At 37.2% G+C, this 19,595-nt stretch overlaps 1 protein-coding gene and 1 pseudogene across 1 annotated transcript; both read right to left on the reverse strand.

Annotated features, from left to right (window-relative positions):
- Positions 1–4,471: 4,471 nt before the first annotated feature.
- Positions 4,472–8,220, reverse strand: LOC136276798 (uncharacterized; annotated as a pseudogene).
- On the reverse strand, positions 8,126–17,390 carry LOC131791701 (putative RNA polymerase II subunit B1 CTD phosphatase RPAP2). Its single transcript, XM_059109073.2, has 14 exons — positions 17,314–17,390; positions 17,197–17,233; positions 16,936–17,053; positions 16,735–16,833; positions 16,133–16,198; positions 15,294–15,382; positions 14,331–14,375; positions 13,534–13,587; positions 12,649–13,193; positions 12,054–12,202; positions 11,411–11,496; positions 10,598–10,678; positions 10,286–10,354; positions 8,126–9,479 (listed from the first exon to the last, which is right to left on the reverse strand). The coding sequence occupies exons 1-14, from the start codon at positions 17,384–17,386 to the stop codon at positions 9,218–9,220; spliced, it is 1,773 nt and encodes a 590-aa protein (XP_058965056.2). The 5' UTR covers positions 17,387–17,390; the 3' UTR covers positions 8,126–9,217.
- Positions 17,391–19,595: the final 2,205 nt, after the last annotated feature.

Below are 19,595 nucleotides of genomic sequence, written 5' to 3' on the forward strand. Positions count from 1 at the left end.
CCAGTAAATAAAGCTGATCTTCTTTTCCCTCCTCATGACAGACTTCTGAGAGGAAGGAAATTCTATATATAAATATGCATTGACAGTTGTTTATGTTACAAGCAGATTCAAGGCTGTCGAACCTCTCACCTCAAATATTTCTTCTAAGGTCTGTAGAACTTTTCAGACAATTTACAAGCATGGACCATTGAGATGGCCAAAGGTTCTTTAAGTTGATCCTGCGCGTGAATTCATGGGTGAAGTCACAAGAGAGATGGCAAAGCATGATGTTAGGATAAGAAGAGGAAATGTGAACGTTCATAGAGATCAGGGAATCGTTGAGCGATTCAACCAAACTTTGGGTGAACGCCTCTTCACTTTCCAATACAGTGAAGAGATTAACTACAAAGAGGGAAAGAGATCAGTCGAATGGGTGAGGAGGCTTCCAGAAGTTGTATTGGCTTTGAATAGTGAGGTGACCAGTTTGACTGGAAAGAAACCTGTCGACGGAATCAAAGACAAGTCGGTTGACGTGAAGAGTTCAACTTCTTATTCAAGACCTGTTGGCTTGAAGGAGAAGATACTCTACTCCTCTGGTGAATTGGAAGGTGCTCAAAGCTGAGCCACAGATCCAATCTGGTTTCTGAAGGTCTATGGTATCGAGGACTCAACTGTGAATGAAAGAGAGCCAGTTCTCTACTATCTGAAAGATGGTCCAAAGCGTGTATTCGTTCAAGAGGGGCTTCGATTGTTCATCCTGGAACTTAGTTGATTCGTAAAAGAATTCGTTGATTTGGAAAAAAAAACCATTGAAATTAGTTTCTCAATAGACCTGAGCAATCCTGGTGAATCAATTCAAGAAACTGAGAAAGACATGAAAAATAAAAAGATCCGCAATCTTGCCGATCCAACTGACAACGGAGACGCAGCAAACAAGAAGTATGTTGATGAAAAAACAGAAACAATCGATTCATTCACTTTTTTTTTTTACCAAATATGCCCCCAGAAGTCTCTTCATTGAGACATTCATCAAGGAAAAAGCAACATGCTGCTATCACACAGACCACAACTCAGACAATGAAGTACTCCATTATAATAGTATAGTATTGATTTTTTTGATCAATCACGATTGAACAACTATGCAACACAAAACAGAAAATTTCACTCAGACCAAGAATATCCACTTCAACAAACAATGGAAGACACTTTTTCTTTTTTTCATGAAAATTGGAAATTTGATCTTCTTTTTTAAGAAAAAAATGAATATCACATGCTCCATTCATCGCTATTGGAAAAAACATGAAACTATATCGAACACAAAGATACAATCATGAAACAAATAAATGTTATGATGTTTTCATTGATGTTAAACCACAGCAGGATTCAAGACAAAGGCAAATCCAACAGAAGGAGGAAAGTGGAAAGTCATTAGCTGCCACTGGATTGGTGAAAGGTCAGAAAAAGATATAAAATTTCCGGTGTAATGGCAAAAAACTTGTACACTTTACTATAGAAAGAACATATTCAATACTACAGTATGTTGAAGGAAATTTAAAAAAACAGGATAGATCTTCTCATTGACGATTACACAACAAATCAAGGCACAACACGATACAATATTGATGCTGATGCCGTCGCACGACAATCTCAATAAAACATACGGTAAGAAGCCACACGCATGAAATCTTCATACAAACAATCAACACCCTTTCAGCGAGGCTGATGGCGTGACAAGAGGATCAATCAAGATGATAATATTCAAGAAGATCATTCAAGATGATAATATTCATACCCTTTTCAGAACTCACGAGTGGGCATTGTAAAGAGGGTGTGAAATTATTCACCTGTGAAAAAATTTAAGTTGTCTTGAAATCAAGGTTGATTTCAAAGTGTGCAAGAACTGTTTTTTTTAAATCAAGGTTGATTTCAAGTCAACCTTGATTTCAAGGTTAAATTCATGAGTTACCTTTAAAATCAAGGTTGATTTCAAAATGTGCCAGAAATCCCATTTTCTAACTACTGAAATGAATAAACAAAATGACTTCATCTTCCGAAGATATTTCAAAGAGCTCTCACGCCATTTGCCAATTTGCCAATGTCCGACCATTTCCCGGACTTCTCTCAAGCTTTTCACTGAACAAAGGATTTCACTGAGCATTTCACTTTCAGATCCTGAATTAATATTAAAAAACTACAAGTGAAAGTGTTATATTCGACCTGCCGAACTATATTAGTTTGTGAACTATTGGAAATTGTGAGTTTTAACTGGCTTCAGTTGCTTGAAACATCAACTTACCGTGTGCAACAAATGTATTTAAGACGTTGCATTAAAGACGTTGCGATTAATTTAGCATTTTTGTACCCTATAGGAAAAATGGATTTTGCTTACCTCACTCGGTAAAAATGGCGCATAAACTGAATAAGCTGCAAATAGGGCGAAGTAAACCAGGCACATTGAAAGAAAAATTACTGTGTTGCGCAGAGTCCATGTCTCTTCCTTCTCTGGACGCGTGTCGCCTGTGCTTTTAGTAACTGGAATCTTAGAAGTACTATCTTTCATGGTCAACACTCCACTTGATATACAATACGTTCTCGCTAACCAATTTTCTTCATGCTCTGTTAAAGATGTTAAAGATTTCACACATGCAATAACAACAACCCAAATTCATAAATTATTCCAATGCATTTCGCCGGGATTGTATTAGCGCGGAAAGAGTCATGAGAACAATTTTCCTCTACGGAGTATGTGCTGAGGCTGCTTCAGTAAATGCTGAAGTTCGCACGAAATTAGCCCCACGTCTGAATCAGAGTCGTGCTACTGCGGTGCCATAGTCGAGCCTAATTGCAATTTAGCTCGGCACGGCAGAAGTACGACGTCTGAACTTAGCATGGGTTTCTAAAGAAATTGTGGTGCTGCGTCGGTGGGTTGTGTAAAATGCCGAAGAGAGCGTGGTAATACAAGAAAATTTGGTTTTATTAACTGAGTCAGAGCGAAAGATGCTTTTAGTAAGTAGAATCTTAGAAGTACTATCTTTCATGGTCAACACTCCACTTGATATACAGCACGTTCCCGCTAACCAATTTTCTTCACGCTCTGTTAAAGATTTCACACACGCAATTACAACAACCCAAATTCATAAATTATTCCAATGCATTTCGCCGGGATTGTATTAGCGCGGAAAGAGTCACGAGAACAATTTTCCTCTACGGAGTATGTGCTGAGGCTGCTTCAGTAAATGCTGAAGTTCACACGAAATTAGCCCCACGTCTGAATCAGAGTCGCGCTACTGCGGTGCCATAGTCGAACCTAATTGCAATTTATTTCGGCACGGCAGAAGTACGACGTCTGAACTTAGCATGGGTTTCTAAAGAAATTTTGGTTCTGTGTCGGTGGGTTGTGTAAAATGCCGAAGAGAGCGTGGTAATACAAGATAATTTGGTTTTATCAACTGAGTCAGAGCGAAAGATGAAGGGCTAACGCTCGAAACGTCAGCTTTGAAACTGCGATGGCGAATTTACATCATCAGTTCAGTTGATGAAACCAACTTGATTTATCTTTCCGTGACAGATTATTCTAGCAAAGTCACGCTTTTTGGGTTCTAAAAGAAATTTACTTAGTTGTCCATATAGATGAAGAAGAAGTTTAGAAAGCAATTAAAAAAAGGAGCGAACAAATTTTGCGATAAGCAAAATACCAGAAATCTGATAAAGGAATGAATGTTTGTTTGTTCTCAATGTGGACAAGTTCTTTTTTTAACATAATTACAATTATGTTTACGACTGTTGTTATGGCTATTGTTACAAGAGTTCTAAGGTGAATGCTTTTTCGCCCCAATTATAATATAGCACGCTCGCTCGTCCTACCTAATTCGGAGTAGCTACCATGTTAAAAATTATTATGTACGCACAGCCGCGCACCATGACATGACGTGTGTCGAAGTGTCAGCTTAAATTATATTAAATTCGTGCCAACCTTCCTGACCGGACATACTCTTGGGGAAGGCCGTGACTAAAGGCGTATGCAGCATGGTTCTAAATAAAATATCATGCTTGGTGGGAAAATGAAACTGACCCAGCCTCTTCGATATTTCAAGAATGATTACGACTTGATTAGAACGCCAAAAGGTTTTACGGAAATGCTAATAGAGTCTTGTAATTCTTACCCATACATCAGGGGCCAAGGTTGGTGCGACCCTTTGACCCGAGGAAATTGGAACCCAAGCTCACTTTTTGCAAAACACAAAACACTTACTTACTTAAAGTCATGTCTTTTGACATGGATAACAGTGATGGTAAAGCAAGCTTAAAACGGCAGAAATCGCCAGAAACTACGACGGATACACAGGGCATGAGCAAGTTTTATTTATTTTACGTGTAAAATATTCATATTTCGAAATATTTATCGTTGTAAATCGACCATATTTCGTTCCCCATACTATTCCTTATAACGTGTTCAATTTTTCAACGGTTCCTCCCGTAACTTAACACCGAGTCACACAACGCGTGACGCGTTCATGAATTCATCGTTGGCTTTTTCTCGAGACGTGAGCTTGGGCCGCCTGTGAACACAACTTTCCATTTCGCAAATTACAGATTTCATGCAGATAGAAAACTGCAGTACGCTTTAGGAAATATCCTTATATAGACAAAGATCTTGGAAACAAATGCTAACGTTACTAATACAACGAGTAAGCTTAATGCGATCCTTTTTGTAATAAAAAGCACCTGGAAATTCTAGGAGGGTATCCCTGGGCCCACACCAAATGACAAAAATGTCATGAATGAAACGCCAATAGAGCACGAGAAATTGGGTGTACTGCTCCACAATATCTTTCTCGTGAAAATACATAAAAGCGTTTGCGACTGTGACGGCGAAAGGAGTGCCCAAAGCAATACAAAACTCTTGGTGAAAAATGTCCGGACTGAACTGATTCGGACGATAAATAGTTATTGTCGAGTACAAGTCTGGCGAGCTGAATTAATAGTGGAGTTTCGGGAACCCTAGCATCGCGGTGGAGCAAGTCGAGAGCCACTACTGCTTTTTCGGTGTCCACGTTGGGATATAGAGATGCAACTTCCGCGGTGACAAGAAAACAGCTTGAGTTGGGCAAGACAGTATTTTCCAGTAATTGAATAAGCTCGCCAGAATCCCTAGGGACCGTGGGCAAATGTGTTGTGGGCTTAACAATCAACAACAATACTAGGTAACTTAGTGATAACAACTGAGTTGAAAACGTAAATTAGCCACCGTAAAGGGTAAAAAAGCTGACGTTTCGAGCGTTAGCCCTTCGTCAGAGCGATTGGAGGAATTGTAGGTTGAGTGTGGGTTTATATGCAGAAAGTGGAGCTACGCCATTGGTGGGAATATGGTGACGAGAAAACAGGAATAAAATTAAAATATATTAAAGTTCACACGGCAACCAGGTGGACAATCAGACATAGTTTGATGCTACTCTGGCTTGCAGATTTAATGAATGTAACCGAAGAAGTTACAATTCAACTGCAGACGTTTACCAAACAGAGAGAGAAACACGAAAGAAAACTCCGTCACTTGCTCAGTAAGAGGTCTCCTGTTAATTCAGGCTCATCTTTGAAAGATAAATGGGTCATGAACCTTTCCTCCAAGGAGTTATCCGCGCTGGAACGGAGTGGTTTAGAGAAGGGTCTGAAGTTTGCTATTGCTCCTCGCAAAATACCGAATGCCGAAATTGTCGCCGCTGTTGAAGAGAGTATCTCTCAACTCAACGACGATCGTAGGCATTTGGTAAGAGCAGAAGTAAGTAGCATACTCAGGCGTGCTAAACCTCCTCCCAAAAACATTCAAAAGGATGTTTTCAATGCGCCTATAGCTCTTAAAAAGGATCCGGACAGGCTCGTATTATCTGCTGACAAGGGTAATTGTGTTCATGGTTATGGACAAACAGCAATATCACGACAAAGCTTTTGTCTCTGCTTAATTATCTTGTGAGAATTTTGTCCCCTGTTGTTGGGAATACTGATTACACTGCCAAAAATTCCTGCGAATTTGCGGATTTCATAAGAGATAAAACTCTTAACGCTTGTGAAGAATTAGTATCTCTCGACGTTGTTTCGCTCTTCACCAAAATCCCAGTTGATCTTGCCGTCAAGGTTGCGGAGGAAGACTCAGAGAAGATGCTTCCCTGGGACAAAGAACTTCTTTGCCTGTGGAGGATATTATTCATCTGCTGTCTTTTTGCCTCAAAACCACGCAATTTACATATAACGGCACCTACTATCAACAAGTTTTTGTTACGATGGGTTCGCTGTCATTGCTAACATGGTAATGGAAGACGTGGAACAAAGGGCCTTAGCCACTTCACCGGTTAAACCCTTTTTCTGGAAATGGTATGTCGATGATGTTATTTCTGTGGTATCGGAAATGAAGCGGAGCGCCTCTTGTCGCATTTGAATTCAGTACAGCCGTCGATCCAATTCGCCCTTGAGCGCGAAAAGGATAGACATTTTCCCTTTCTTGATTTAAATGTGTCCAGAGGGGTTCAGTGTAATTTAGAGACAAGTGTCTACCGTAAAAGCGCTCGTTGATTCCGTGGGGATTAAGGGTGCCGATTTGGAATATAAATTTTTGTTCTGGTGTTTTACGGCTTTCCGTACTGCCTAGATGTAAGGAAAGGCCGCAAACTGCCATATGCTGTTTAGTATGATTAAGAAGATTAAAGTGTCTAGCGACTGGTTTGGATGCGTCCTTGTCATTTCTTTCCACGTCGCGAAGGCGTTCTCGGAATCGGTCACCTAGTCGTCTTCCTGTTTCGCCGATGTATAACTTATTGCAATAGTAAATAACATTGGCAGAGGTACACGTAAAGTCTTGCTTAACTGAAAATTCGTCGGTTTTTTCGGATATGGGAAAAAAAATTGAAGCCCTTGCTGAGAACTGATTTTTCTGGATCGGAAAGTAGTAAATTTTCTGGAATGGTAACTACAGTTTTGAGGTTTTCAGGCGATGAGTCGCTATTAATTTGAGGGCCGATAAGTTGGTCGAGTTTTTGGGCCTTAATTTGGTGAAAATGTTTAAAAAGTTTAGAATTTAGTACTTATGCAAAAAGCGAGCAACATTAGAGGAGATAAATCCACTGTAAATAGACATGAGCCTTTCGCAAGAATTGATCACACAAAGACGATTAGCATACCAGTCCTGTTGTGTGACTTTATAATATGAAAGCTCGTCATGCAAATATCTAAGTGTCTCAGCTTGAACCCAATCCGTTGACAGAAAAGCTGGACCTACGTTTTTATCCATGAGCAGGATTTTAATGTCAGGATTGGAATTCAGCTCATGAAGGTCTTCTCGCTCTTGCTTTGAGAGATTGTTTCTCCAATGTGAATTTGATCTTTGACGTTGATTAGCTTTTCGGTGCTCGGGTCGACCTTGATTTGAGTTGCTGTCGCGCTTGGCATTGGGTTTACCACTGTGCTTGGCACCGGGTTTGTCATTTTGCTTTCCATGGAGTGGACGATAGAAACTTTGCGTAGTCGAATTGTGTCGACTCGGTTTACTGTGCTAACGGAAAGATGGAGTTCACTTCGAACGATCTCTCGGATCGAGGTTTCCGAAGGCCCAAATTGCTCGCTAACGTCCAAGACTTTGGAGGGCATGTAAACTCAAAAATCGCACATTTTCTTTCCACGTAACTGTTTAGTATATATTTCAAGTACGCAATCGGTTTTATTAGTTTTTTTTCTCAAAAGTCGATACAGACGATTCAAGCACTACCAGAAGTAAATTCTTCCGTAGTAAAAAGAAGACCCATACAGTCGGCAGACAGCGAGGACCTGAAAGTGGCTGCCGAACTGAGAAACGACCGAGGAGAAGTAGAGCTCTTCAAAAGTTAGAGGTTAACAGAGTAAATGCAGAATCGATTTACGTGGAAACCTCAAGAAAAATAAATAACTGAGGTTCTTTAAAACACTTTTGCTCCTCAGCTATTGAAAGGCTATGGGGAATTCAGTTGTTCGGGAGCCAGCGATGAACCCACAAAAGACATTGACCTGTTTGAACCTTTGCCTGAAACCGAAGTACTCATTAGAGAAAGAGAATTTGTTGATATCGGTATACAATGTGATCTGGAATTTTATTGGTTCGATGTTTCCTTAAAATCTACGGCGAGTGTGGCTAAGACGATAACTTTTTAAAACAAATTTTAATACAGTTTCTGCGCTTTGAAACCTGTCCCCATTATTAAACGTGATGGCTTTCTTCATTACACAGACACACTAGTGAAAGTTGTTACAACTAAGGCCGAGGTCCAATGTGAGATCATCAACCTACCGTCTGTACCTACATGTTCTACGCCTCTGTGTAGTCCTGTTAAGAGTGTTGGTGATCGCAGCGACGATGATCAGAAAGACCTGGACTATATTCCAAAAACTTTATTTCTCCTTGACGAATTGCTGGTAGAAGAAGTAGAGGGGGAGGAAAAGAAACCAAACAACTTTGAAGAAAAACCTTCTCGCAAAACTGTATCCACAGGAAACCAATAATCGGATTTGTAACTGATATTCAACAGCAAACCAGCTAGCTACAAATACACAGACAGGAATTAATTAACGATTGTCGATAACGCTGTTGCTTAAACAGGATTGTTAGAAGGATTGTTGCCGAGACACCATTAAGGTTTGTGAGAGAACGTGCTTATCCAAAAGTATTGTTTTCAAATGAAAAATAAATATTATGAGTCAAAGGAATACAATAAGGATTATATAGAAACATTGAAAATAACCTCCTGAAGATTTTGAGGTCAGAAGTACAACTACAAGAGCGAACGAAAACTGACCTAATACGATCGACAAACTTGATCTATGTGACATTTTTAATAATCAGTTTTTTGGAATGAAAATAAGGTAGATTTTAAAGTCACCCAAACCCATGAAAATACTACTAAAAGGTGGATTCCTTTAATATAAGTCTCTTTAAAATCTGAAATTTGCCGGGCTTTCCCTGTGGCCTGTGGCTTTGTAGCTCAGTTGGTAGTTGCGTCCAAAGGGTAGGTGGGAGACATGGGTTCGAATTCCGTCGAGGCCTGATTTTTCCTCAGGCCTCTTTTCTGAAATTGCAGTCCACCTGCGAGAATCATTGTTTTGATTAAATGCCTCTTAAAAACATTTTTGAGCCGCTCCTCTCAATCTGGGTGTCTGTTATTCAAGTCTACTTCGTCCACAATCAAACGAGTTTCCCGAAATCCAGCATCTTGTATCTCGTTTAGTCTAATTCTTCCATGTCGCCATAACCTTCTCTTTCATTAGCGTAAACTTTGTGATTCTCCTCTCTAGATTCACATGTCTCGACTGCTTCATTGCTTTCTACCTCACTACTGAAATCTCGGCAACGTTGCCTTTCAAATAACGGCGAAAAAACAAGTTCAATATCTTTCCGCGTCATTTCCAAACGAGCGAGGTAAACTTCGAAGTCGTTCTTAGAAGACTCCAATGCTTGTGCTATATGGTAGTTCTTCCTCTCGAGTCTGTCAAAAATGTAACAAATTGTCAACCGTCAACATTTAATTTCTGCAAAGAAAACTAAGAAAACAATTGTAGACAGAAAATTTGAGAGGCTAAAAAGTTGGTGAAAGAAAGGCGATTCACGATTCACGTAATTTAAATCCAGCAATTAGCATGTATATCTTCGTGTCTTGCACTGACCTAAATCACCTTCTTTCTACTCAGTAAAACCGAGGATCTCGCGGTAATTTTCAACTCGTAACTTGCCCCAATATAAAGAGGTATGAAGGAAATGACTTCTAAAGCTGGCATGGGCTATACCCAGTTTTCAAGTAACGTCATCAAAATTAAAAAAATTAGGATTTATCAATCCTTTTGAGATTTTAGTACAGTTAGTTCATAGAACAGCTGAAGACTTATCTTTTCACAAATTGACACGATATTAAAATGACAGCCAAGAATGCAATCACGTAGGTTTAAAAAAGTGAGTTATCCGCTGAGATTTTGCATCTGATCAATTCTTGTATGAGAATAAGGACCCATAGAAATGTTTGTGAGTCCTCAGAAGACGACAAAACTCGATGATATATGTTTTTGTTAGCTTCCGGCACACAGACATGGCGTCTTATAAATATGAGTAAATAACGTCTTCAATTATCTCCAGCACGAGATCTGAATCCTTGCGAGACTGTTTGAATATTCATCTTCGTTTATCTCTTTGATTCTTGATTTTTTTTTTCGGTTGGTTTTAATGATGGCGTGACAGCGAAAACCGGCAACTTAAGGTTATTTAGTGTATTACTCCAATAAAGAGAAAAAATATACCCACATAAGAATCAACGCCAAGGAGAGAATTCTCCACTGCAGAGGCTTCAGGGTGATGTTTTTACTGTTAAGACTACAATAAATAAACATATATATAAATAAAACAAATTAACATATTGTGCAACCATTGTTTTATTGTACAATCACTGATTAACAACTGTAAGTTGAAAATTAACGTCCGCTCGCTTTAGTCGAGTTCAACGTGGCTTTTCATTGTAAGGCAATTAATAATAATAATAATTTTAACCTTGACACAATAAACATTAAAGTTGTCACTGTGAGCACTGAAATTCACATTAGGACTACTTCCACTGACCTAAAGGTGTGAACCAGCTGAGTGACGTCACGTGATACTTCCCCCACAGTCAACTTGATTTCACTCAACAAATCTGGCATGCTAAGGACAGAAGCAAGACTATTTCATGCAATTGAATCAGCAAATGAATGTAACCTTGCCAAAGCGCTTTCCGATGGAGTCCCGTAACAACAATACCATGGTAATCACAACAACCAATCAGGGCAAATATAGATATCATAAACAGCCAATGGGAACTCAGAGATGATACTCGGAAATGGCCTAAAGAGTGGGAAAGCGCGAGTTATCAAGTCACAATTGGCTCAAGGTTGGTAGAATCTCATTGGGTGAGCAGGTGGTACAAGTTTTCTAGGCAAACTAACAAAGCTGACTGAAGTAATGCCAAGGCAAACCTGGATCACTTTTGATACCCAATTGAAGATTGCTCTCTTACTAACAATCGTTACACGAGCACGCGTTGGTGGGATGATAGATAGGCCGAGTTCGCTACTAAATCATCTCATAAACAACAAGCACGAGTAAATTGATTCTTTTGTTAAAAACACCAATAAATATGTAGTGGATACATGGCCGCGCGGAGATAAGAAATTTCTCTTCAAAAATATCGCTCACTCGTGAAATATTTTTCAACACGACATATTTCCTACCTCCAAGTGACCATGTACAATTCTATGTAATATATGGACACCAATGAAAATTAAATCATTTCACTTTAATGTTTTTTTCTTTTTTTTTTAAGTGATAAGGTGCGATTTTTACGTGTGACGTCATGTTATACTTTGATTAAAATTATAATTGGCCAGTCACACTTACGTTCGAAACAATCTATCCAAGACAATTCGTCTTCTGATGGTAACTTGTGATTTTGAGTCAATAGGAGGCAAAATACAAATTCTATCCTACAACAATTAACGAAAGTGTTAATAGAGTGTTAACTTGAGATATGCCGTGAAAAGCATACAGTAACGAAAATGGCGAAAATTCGTCAAAATCGTCAAATCCACCATGCTGATTTCGCTTGGACGAATTCTACTAAAATTCGCCAAAATTATCAAATCCATGAACTGAATCGTCAAATCCACGAAATCCACGAAATCCATGAAATCCATGAAATCCACGAAATCCATGAAATCCATGAAATCCATGAAATCCATGAAATCGATGAATCCATAATACTGCGTGCATTTCTGGACATAAGTGGTTAACTTTAGAGCACAAGAAATTAAAGATACATTTTTACACCGTTACCAATTTCCATAAAAGAGCATATATTAAATTATATTCTTAACTATGGTTTTCAACCAGCGAAGGTTAGTACGAGAAATCTTAACTAGACGAAGAAGTATTTTCATAATAATCAATAAATTTACTTTCAATAGAATAAAATGTACTAATCCATGACCAAGCGCCTTAGAAAATGTCTCTTTTTTTTAATTAATGATAACTGCATAGTTACCTCATTTGCAGGTTTGTTTTCTTTTATCACGATATTTTCTTTGGTTATTTTCGGACTCAGGTCAGTATCTGCTTCTAAGTCTGAATCTTCACTGTCATTCAAGGCAGCTTGGAAGAACTGAATAGCCCTGGTCGTGAAGGATTCTGGGTCTAGATGGTTCAACAAAGCCGGAGTTTCACTTACGTTTTCTTTTAAAGGATTTCAAAGACAAGTTTTATTGGAAAACTTTACCTCGAAAATATTTCCAGGACAAGTTCTACCTGACAAGCTTTCCTCAAAAAGATTTGCCAAACAAGTTTTCCCTCAAAAGATTTCTTAGACAAGTTTTCATTCACAAGCTTTCGTCGACAAAGTCGAGGTTAAATGTGTCCCTTCGCAAGTCCCAAACAAATTAAACTAATTAAATACAATGACTACACTTACATGGTTCACTCCTGTGGCACAAAGATCAGTTGGTTTCTAATTCACCAGATCTTGGCTTTCTTCCAAATTTGCAGCCAATAATTGCCTCGATCTTGATTCCCTCATAGCCCACCGACTCTAGAGTCAGAGCAACCCTAAACTTGCCGTCTAATAATCAAAGAAAAATGCTTACCTTTGTCCTTCGCCTCTGGTGTGACGCTCGCGGCTTTTGGTTTTACAGCGAGTCCCAGATATTCAAAGGTAGAATGTGTGCACCATTCCTGGAACACAACTTGGACAGATTGAATAACCGTGTCACTGTCCAGTGATTTCTTAACAAAGTCCAGCGTTCTTTCACCCTCAGAGGAAAATTTTCTCTCACCCTTGTTGGAATCTTGCGCCCTCCTTTGCGATTTGGCAGGCGTTTTAGGTGAATGACAGTGTAGGAGGTCAGGTTCATTTGATATCTGTTTAGGTTTTTCAAGTAATAGATCTGTTTTGTCCAACAAATGATCTAATGCACTTGATTTTTCATTTCTACATGCCAGAAAAGATGTGGACAATGACGATGACAAGTTCCCTTGTGGATTGTTCTCATTGCGAATAAAAGAATTCTCTTGTGATGTTATTAGAGAATCTTCCTCCTGCGACAATTCTCCACTATTGCCTGCCGCCAGTCCATACAAACTTTTTTCACTTTTCTCAGGATCCATGACGCGATCATCTTGCATACCGTCACTAAAGAAAAATACAAACTCCGATCAAAAATAAACTCTAAGAGGAATACTTTACCCTTTTTATGACGCGAGTGAAATAATTTTTAAAACACGTTTTGCTATGAACAAGTGTTCTTGCCCACTAATCATCATTAACAGACTTGACTCATAAAGTTCCAAACACCAACAAATAAAGGCACGCTCACTTTTACATACCCCACTAAATTTTTGCTCAAGTAAACTTATTTCTAGCAAACCGTTGATACAAATTGATTGTGCTAACAGTTCCTCTATAGTAAAATAAGGATAAAGAACATGTGGGATACATTAACTGCTGATGGTGACATGATTGTTTCTATCACCTTATATTTTCTAGTTTATTATCTTTTCCAAGAAGAACTTCACCAGAACCAGTCCTGTGAAAAGAGATGGTCAACTTTGAATTATTTAAATCAGTAAACAACTATGCAGATAAAGATTTGTTAATGATCTACCAGCTGGTAAGAATCAGCTAGCTTTGTGTGTTGGTGGCTTTTGCATGCATAGAATATATAATTACATTACATTATTATAATTAAATTACATTACTAAAATTAAATTATTTTATAAATAACATACCATGAGCCATATGATTGGTCAAAAATCTGTTGTTTATTGTATAGACAAACCCACACCTTTCCTAATTATTTAAGCAGTAGACTGCACTTTCCCTTGGTTTACTGTCAGGAGTAATAATAAACTTAGGGTGTTTACAGCACTTTGAAAGATTTTGTGACTCATTTTCCAACAGGTTGTAATTTGCAAACTTCTGTCATAAGAATTATCTGTATAAAGTACTTTGTCTATTACGTATTTATGAAATGACACCCTAAATTCTTATTGTATATCAATTCAGCTCTAACATGAGGCCAGGAACTTTTGAGATACTCTACAAGTAAGAAAAATTGTTGCCAGTGAAATAACATTAAGGCATACATGTATTCTATACCAAACCCATCTTAGAAGAATCACATAACCTGCAACCAAATTGACCAATCTTTGCTAAATGTTCTCTCTTGTATTCTCTCAAAATCCTGCATAGATTATTCAGCTGATAAATTAATAGAGAGAAACTAATATTGATTGATAAACCAACAAATTAACTCTCAGTTTCCCATACCTACTGGTGTTGTTTTCATTCTTGAGCAAAACAAACATCTTGGGGCTGTATGGCATGCAAAAATATCAAGTATTAACTTCATTAATATCATTTCACAGTTCATAGCTTTTGGCAACACATTTGTCATATCTAACCAGTGTTTAAGAAACTTATGTGTTGTGATTAAGTAGGTGAAAGTATCACTGAAAATCTTTGTATCTAAGTTGGGAACTTCATCATATCAAAGCCAACTTCTTATGCAGGTTGTCAGGTTGTAAGATCACCTGCAATCACATGAAACACACAAAAGAATATCTGATAAATGCAATCATGCAATTTTGCTCAGATGGCTTCAAATCCCCTCTAAATAACGATTATAATTATCTGTATAAAGTACATTATCTACAGCATAAAAACAAAATGACACACTGAATTCTCACTGTATGTCAATTCAGCTCTAGCATGAGGCCAGGAACCTCAGAGATGATCCACAAGTAAGAAAAATTGTTGCCAGACGAGTGAAACAACACTGAGATGTATTCCATACCAAACATACCCTTGAAGAATCAAGGGTATGTTTAAATTCTTTTAAAATTAAAAATACTTTTTAAATTCTTCTTTGCCCCAAAATGTGAATTTATTCTGCATTTATTCCCCAAACATTTTTTCAAACAAATGCATACTTTTCATACTCTGATGTGCAAACCATAGTATTGTCAACCTTTTCTCTTCCAGAATCTTATTACTAATTCTTTACTATCTACCACACAATTCTTTTGATGCTAGTTCTGACAATTTGGTATCCGAGCAGCTAATAATAACTTTTCAATAATTTATATTTTTCTTTATTCTCATCAGTCTTCTGCTTGATATTGTATAGATATCAATATGAAAAATTATTGGTCACTCATGGGAGTTTAAGGGTTAAGAATTTTGAATTTTGTTAAAATGATTAACAAAGAAATTATGGCAGAGTGACAGTACCTTTCACCAATCCGTGTCCACACTGGAGAATCTGAGATTTGTGACTCGAAATATTTTGATGCTTTATAACACAAGTTGCAGCAAAAACACTGTAACACAAACAAATGCTAAATTTAACGACATTTGGAACTGTTAAGGGCATGTTGTTAAATCAATAAAAAACCTATTTCTTCATTTAATTTTGGTTGAATCTTAATATCCTACTAACAGATATGCTTTTTGGACAACAATATGCAGCCTCGATAATGCCCAAATATGAAAAAAACAGACAAATAATGTAAAAAAAAAAGGTTAAAAAAATAACATTGTACATTGTAGTAAAGTTGATCATAAAAGTGACTTGTTGTCAATTTATTGTGATCAATTCACCACTTCTTATTCACTGAGCTACTAATGCTGAGCCACTCAAGTATCTTTAGGTCTTTATGTTCTTGTAACAAAGAACTGCCCACTGTGCCACAGACAAAACTAATTACTTATGAAGAGAGGGTGTTCAGCACAGAAGCACCAGGGTTAAGGAATGAATTGTCTCTTAGCATTAAAAAATCTCCATTTTATAGCTATTTTTAAGAAGAATTTAAAAATCTATCTTTTCAAAGAAGCTTATCTCTTTTACCTTTTATTCTTGATGTCTAAAAATTTTTTATTATTTTTTTAGCTTTGTAAATTTATCTTGTTTTTTTAGATTATAGTTTTTACCTTAGTTAAGTTAGCATTAATGATTGTAAAGCACTATGGAAGATTAGCAGAATAGTACTAAATAAATTGATGTTATTATTATCCTTATTATTATAATAAATAACAACAATACTGAAATAACAAGAAGGAGAATAGCTTACCTTTCTTTCTGTGATATCATAAACTCGATTTGTTTTTAAAAAGATCTTGTATTTTTGTGCTGCAATCTGGAAAATTGAACAAATTATGTAAGCATGCTGTATATGCTACCTTTCCTTCAACTGCCTGATATCAATTTTTTCCACACCAGTTTGAGTTTTAATTTTCTTGGTTTCTAACTATGGTAAGGAATAAAATAACTAAAAAATACAAACTGGTTTGAACAGTTTTTAACCAAGGAAAGACTTCAGCATAAGCATCCCTGATATTGTCATACAAGTATATCCATTGGGTCTAGGCATTTATTTGAATATTTTGGCTCCAAGATGCATCTTCATTTCTTAATTTTTGAACAATATCTAATAGATTTTTTATTAGGGGGGCCATTTGGCAGAGTAAAGCAGAACTTGGTTAGATCTGGTGAGTGCAGAGCCATTTTCAGCTATATGAGCTATCTGTCCAGAACTATTATGTGACCCTCTTTGTATAGCAGCTACTTTGCCAATGCTGTGATTCTGTCATGCACAATGAGCAATTTAAAAGGGGCATTTGCAAGCATCTGCCACATACTTTAGACTGGACTAACAGCAACTGACTTACCAACCTGGTTCAAAGGATTTCTACATAAAGGGTAACCACACTTTTTGGATAACATCCTCTCTTCTACTATATCTGCATAATGGCTTGTTGTGATCAAGTTTCCCTGCAGAATTAAGAGAAAACATATTACTTTCTCAAAACTTTATCTTGACGTTGTTCCTTTTCTGGATTCGAGGTCGAACACAATCTAACGGAGTCTGTTTACCGAGTTGATGAGGAAGTCTTCCGAGATGAAATCTTCTAGAACTAGCCTCTCCACTATGTCATGGGCTCGCTTTTCTGCGGCAACTTGAGAGCGAATGGAGGTTTCAATCTCTTTTAACCTAAAATTCAAACCAGAAAGAATAGTAATTAGGATAAGAGTATTCATTTAAAATGAAAAGTGGAACTCACCAGTATACAATGTGCAAATATGAAAAGCTACAAATAAGTAAACTCCTGAGATGATTCGAAAAGAGAATCTCACCTTTGATTTTCATCTTTCTTAGCCCGAGCAGATGCTTCTGAAGATTTAAAAAAAGGTAATTGCAACTCGCATAAGCAAACAAGCATACCACTTTAATTAACAGAAGATCTCACTCACTTGTCTTTTTCGATTGCTTATTTTCTCTTGGTTTTAACTTGATTGAGTCACTTTCTTTCAAGCCGTCCGCCATCTTGTCTAACTACTGTAGCTGCTGACAGACTGTTTGCTCATATGCAAAATATGGGGTCCAGTCTTCCACGCATGTAAAGGTCTTGTATGTGACCGTTGTATTCGTTATTTAATGTTTAAGGTTAAAAATGAGTAAAAAATCACCGAATGACTCCACAATTTTCTGAAACCAAACGAAAAAGAAGTCTTAAACTGCATGAAAAAGCTCAAAAGCCAGCGGTTGTAATGATGCTATTATTATACTATGACAAATTTTGGATAAATCAGGTGATTAGATGTTTGTACCATTATTGGACCTAACTGCAACGAACGAAAAAATTCCAAGAAGTATCATCTTTAAAATCTTGGATTTTAGACTTAGGTATCACCACATTTTCAGCCGATTCAAGGCCATATACACAAAAACGACTGTAAACACAATTAGGGTTAAGTCTGGTTTGGGCACCGCCAACTGAGGCAGCTTGGAGTCACCCTTGATTTCGGAGCATTGTATTTGATACTATATGCATGTGCTTTGGACAAAAACTGTAGAAATAGTTGAGAAATATTTATAATGTTATTTCAATAAACTATTCCGATCACACGTATGAATAGCGAGTAGAGACGGGCATTTGCGGCAAGAGGAAATAGTTAATTGAGGACAATTTTGTACACGCATGACATGGTCATGCTAATCGCAAACAAAGAATACTTGTTTTAAAACTACCGGAGACGTACTGGCATTCCACTATCACTATCCGCAACGTTTTGATTTCTATCTCAAATTTCCTCTTTTTATGTGAACACCGCTTATCATCGGCCTACACAAAAATTCAACCGTCTGCGAAAGGTCCTCCAAAATTGATGCCGAGTGATTTCAAAGGAAAGCGCACAACAGAAGAAACTAACTTTACTTTCTACTACAAAAAAGATAGTGCAATTTTTCTTTTTCTTTGAGAAAAGAGCATTTTAACCTTTAAATCAGCGACTTATGCCAAAAAGAGCCGCTAAATTTGCGAAGAGAGCAAGCTGCGAATACGATACCTTGAGTTAATTATCCAACAGAATGATGGAACGGAGGAAGAGTGGATCGACGGAATATCCTCAAAAACGTGAAATCCTTTTTGGTACGAAACAGAAGCCTCAAGAATGGAATTGCTATGAAATAGGAAAATTCTTCATAATTAACAGGCAAAATTAAAAGAAGCATTGAGAATTATTGTTGGAGCCCAGAAAGAACGACGAGGCTTTCGAGCGAGACCCTAAAAGTTATTTTTATCATTATCTCTATTATTATTGTTAATATTATTATTTGTTAGCATTTAATTATTTGTTGAATGCCAATGAGATACTATATTCTTGAATCATCTTTCTCTTGCGGAACAGGGTACTCATAAATATGTGGGTGCGGCTGGTTTTCTGTTTCGCTTGAACGACAAGTATTCTTCCACACTACCTTCAAGCGTCATTATACAACCTCTAGTTCTTTTCAATGCCAACAAAAATTGTGCTATGCCAGTAGCAACATGCAGTCTTTGACGGTCTATCTTTGAATTGTATTTTGAGGGACCAGTGTATGAAACAGTGGAAACCGTCATATATGCTTTCGTACTATTCTGCGATAACGTGAAAGTTATCATATAGGATCAAAACAAAAGTAGTTTCACATTAAATATTCTTATTTTCATTTTCTTCAAATTTCAGCGACGTGTAATTGCTCGACTGAAATGTGAAAATGAAAAATAACTTCTATATGAAAGAGACACTTTTTGATAAGAAAAGGAAAGGTATATATGGTCTGGATAGCAGCAGATATGTCACGAATTTAAGAAAATATATGACATTGTTTTGTTCCCACTGTTTGTTTTGTCCAATGAGCATTTTTTTTTAAAGTGTTTATCAAAATGCTTTGAAAAATTCATCTTTGTACTTTTTATAGATCAGAACTGAAGATGACAGAAGAACTATCGAAACCTTTTTTCAACGTTTCTTAAAACGGGTATTGACATATACACCCGAAAAAGGAAAAGGTTTTGAATGAATAAATTATAGAGACAAAGGAAAAGTATAATAACTGGTGTCAATATTTCCAAAGTCTTTGTTTCACCTTCGCATAATATCAAAAAAGATATTGTTATTTCTAAGTAAACTATACACGCATCGTGCATTACCCTTTTTTGATGAGGAAAAAATAGAAGGTATATATCTAAAATATATTTTCAAATTGCCAC

The sequence above is a fragment of the Pocillopora verrucosa genome, chromosome 4 (genome assembly GCF_036669915.1).
Source record: "Pocillopora verrucosa isolate sample1 chromosome 4, ASM3666991v2, whole genome shotgun sequence".
NCBI lineage: Eukaryota > Metazoa > Cnidaria > Anthozoa > Scleractinia > Pocilloporidae > Pocillopora > Pocillopora verrucosa.

Coding starts and splice junctions, on each gene's coding strand:
- LOC131791701 (XM_059109073.2), bottom strand. CDS start 17,386: ATGGCGGACGGCTTGAAAGAAAGTGACTCAATCAAGTTAAAACCAAGA. Junction 13,588..14,330: donor AATGAAAACAACACCAGTAG/GTATGGGAAACT, acceptor CTCTTTTCACAG/GACTGGTTCTGGTGAAGTTC. Junction 10,355..10,597: donor CAGCTGGTTCACACCTTTAG/GTCAGTGGAAGT, acceptor TATTTATTGTAG/TCTTAACAGTAAAAACATCA.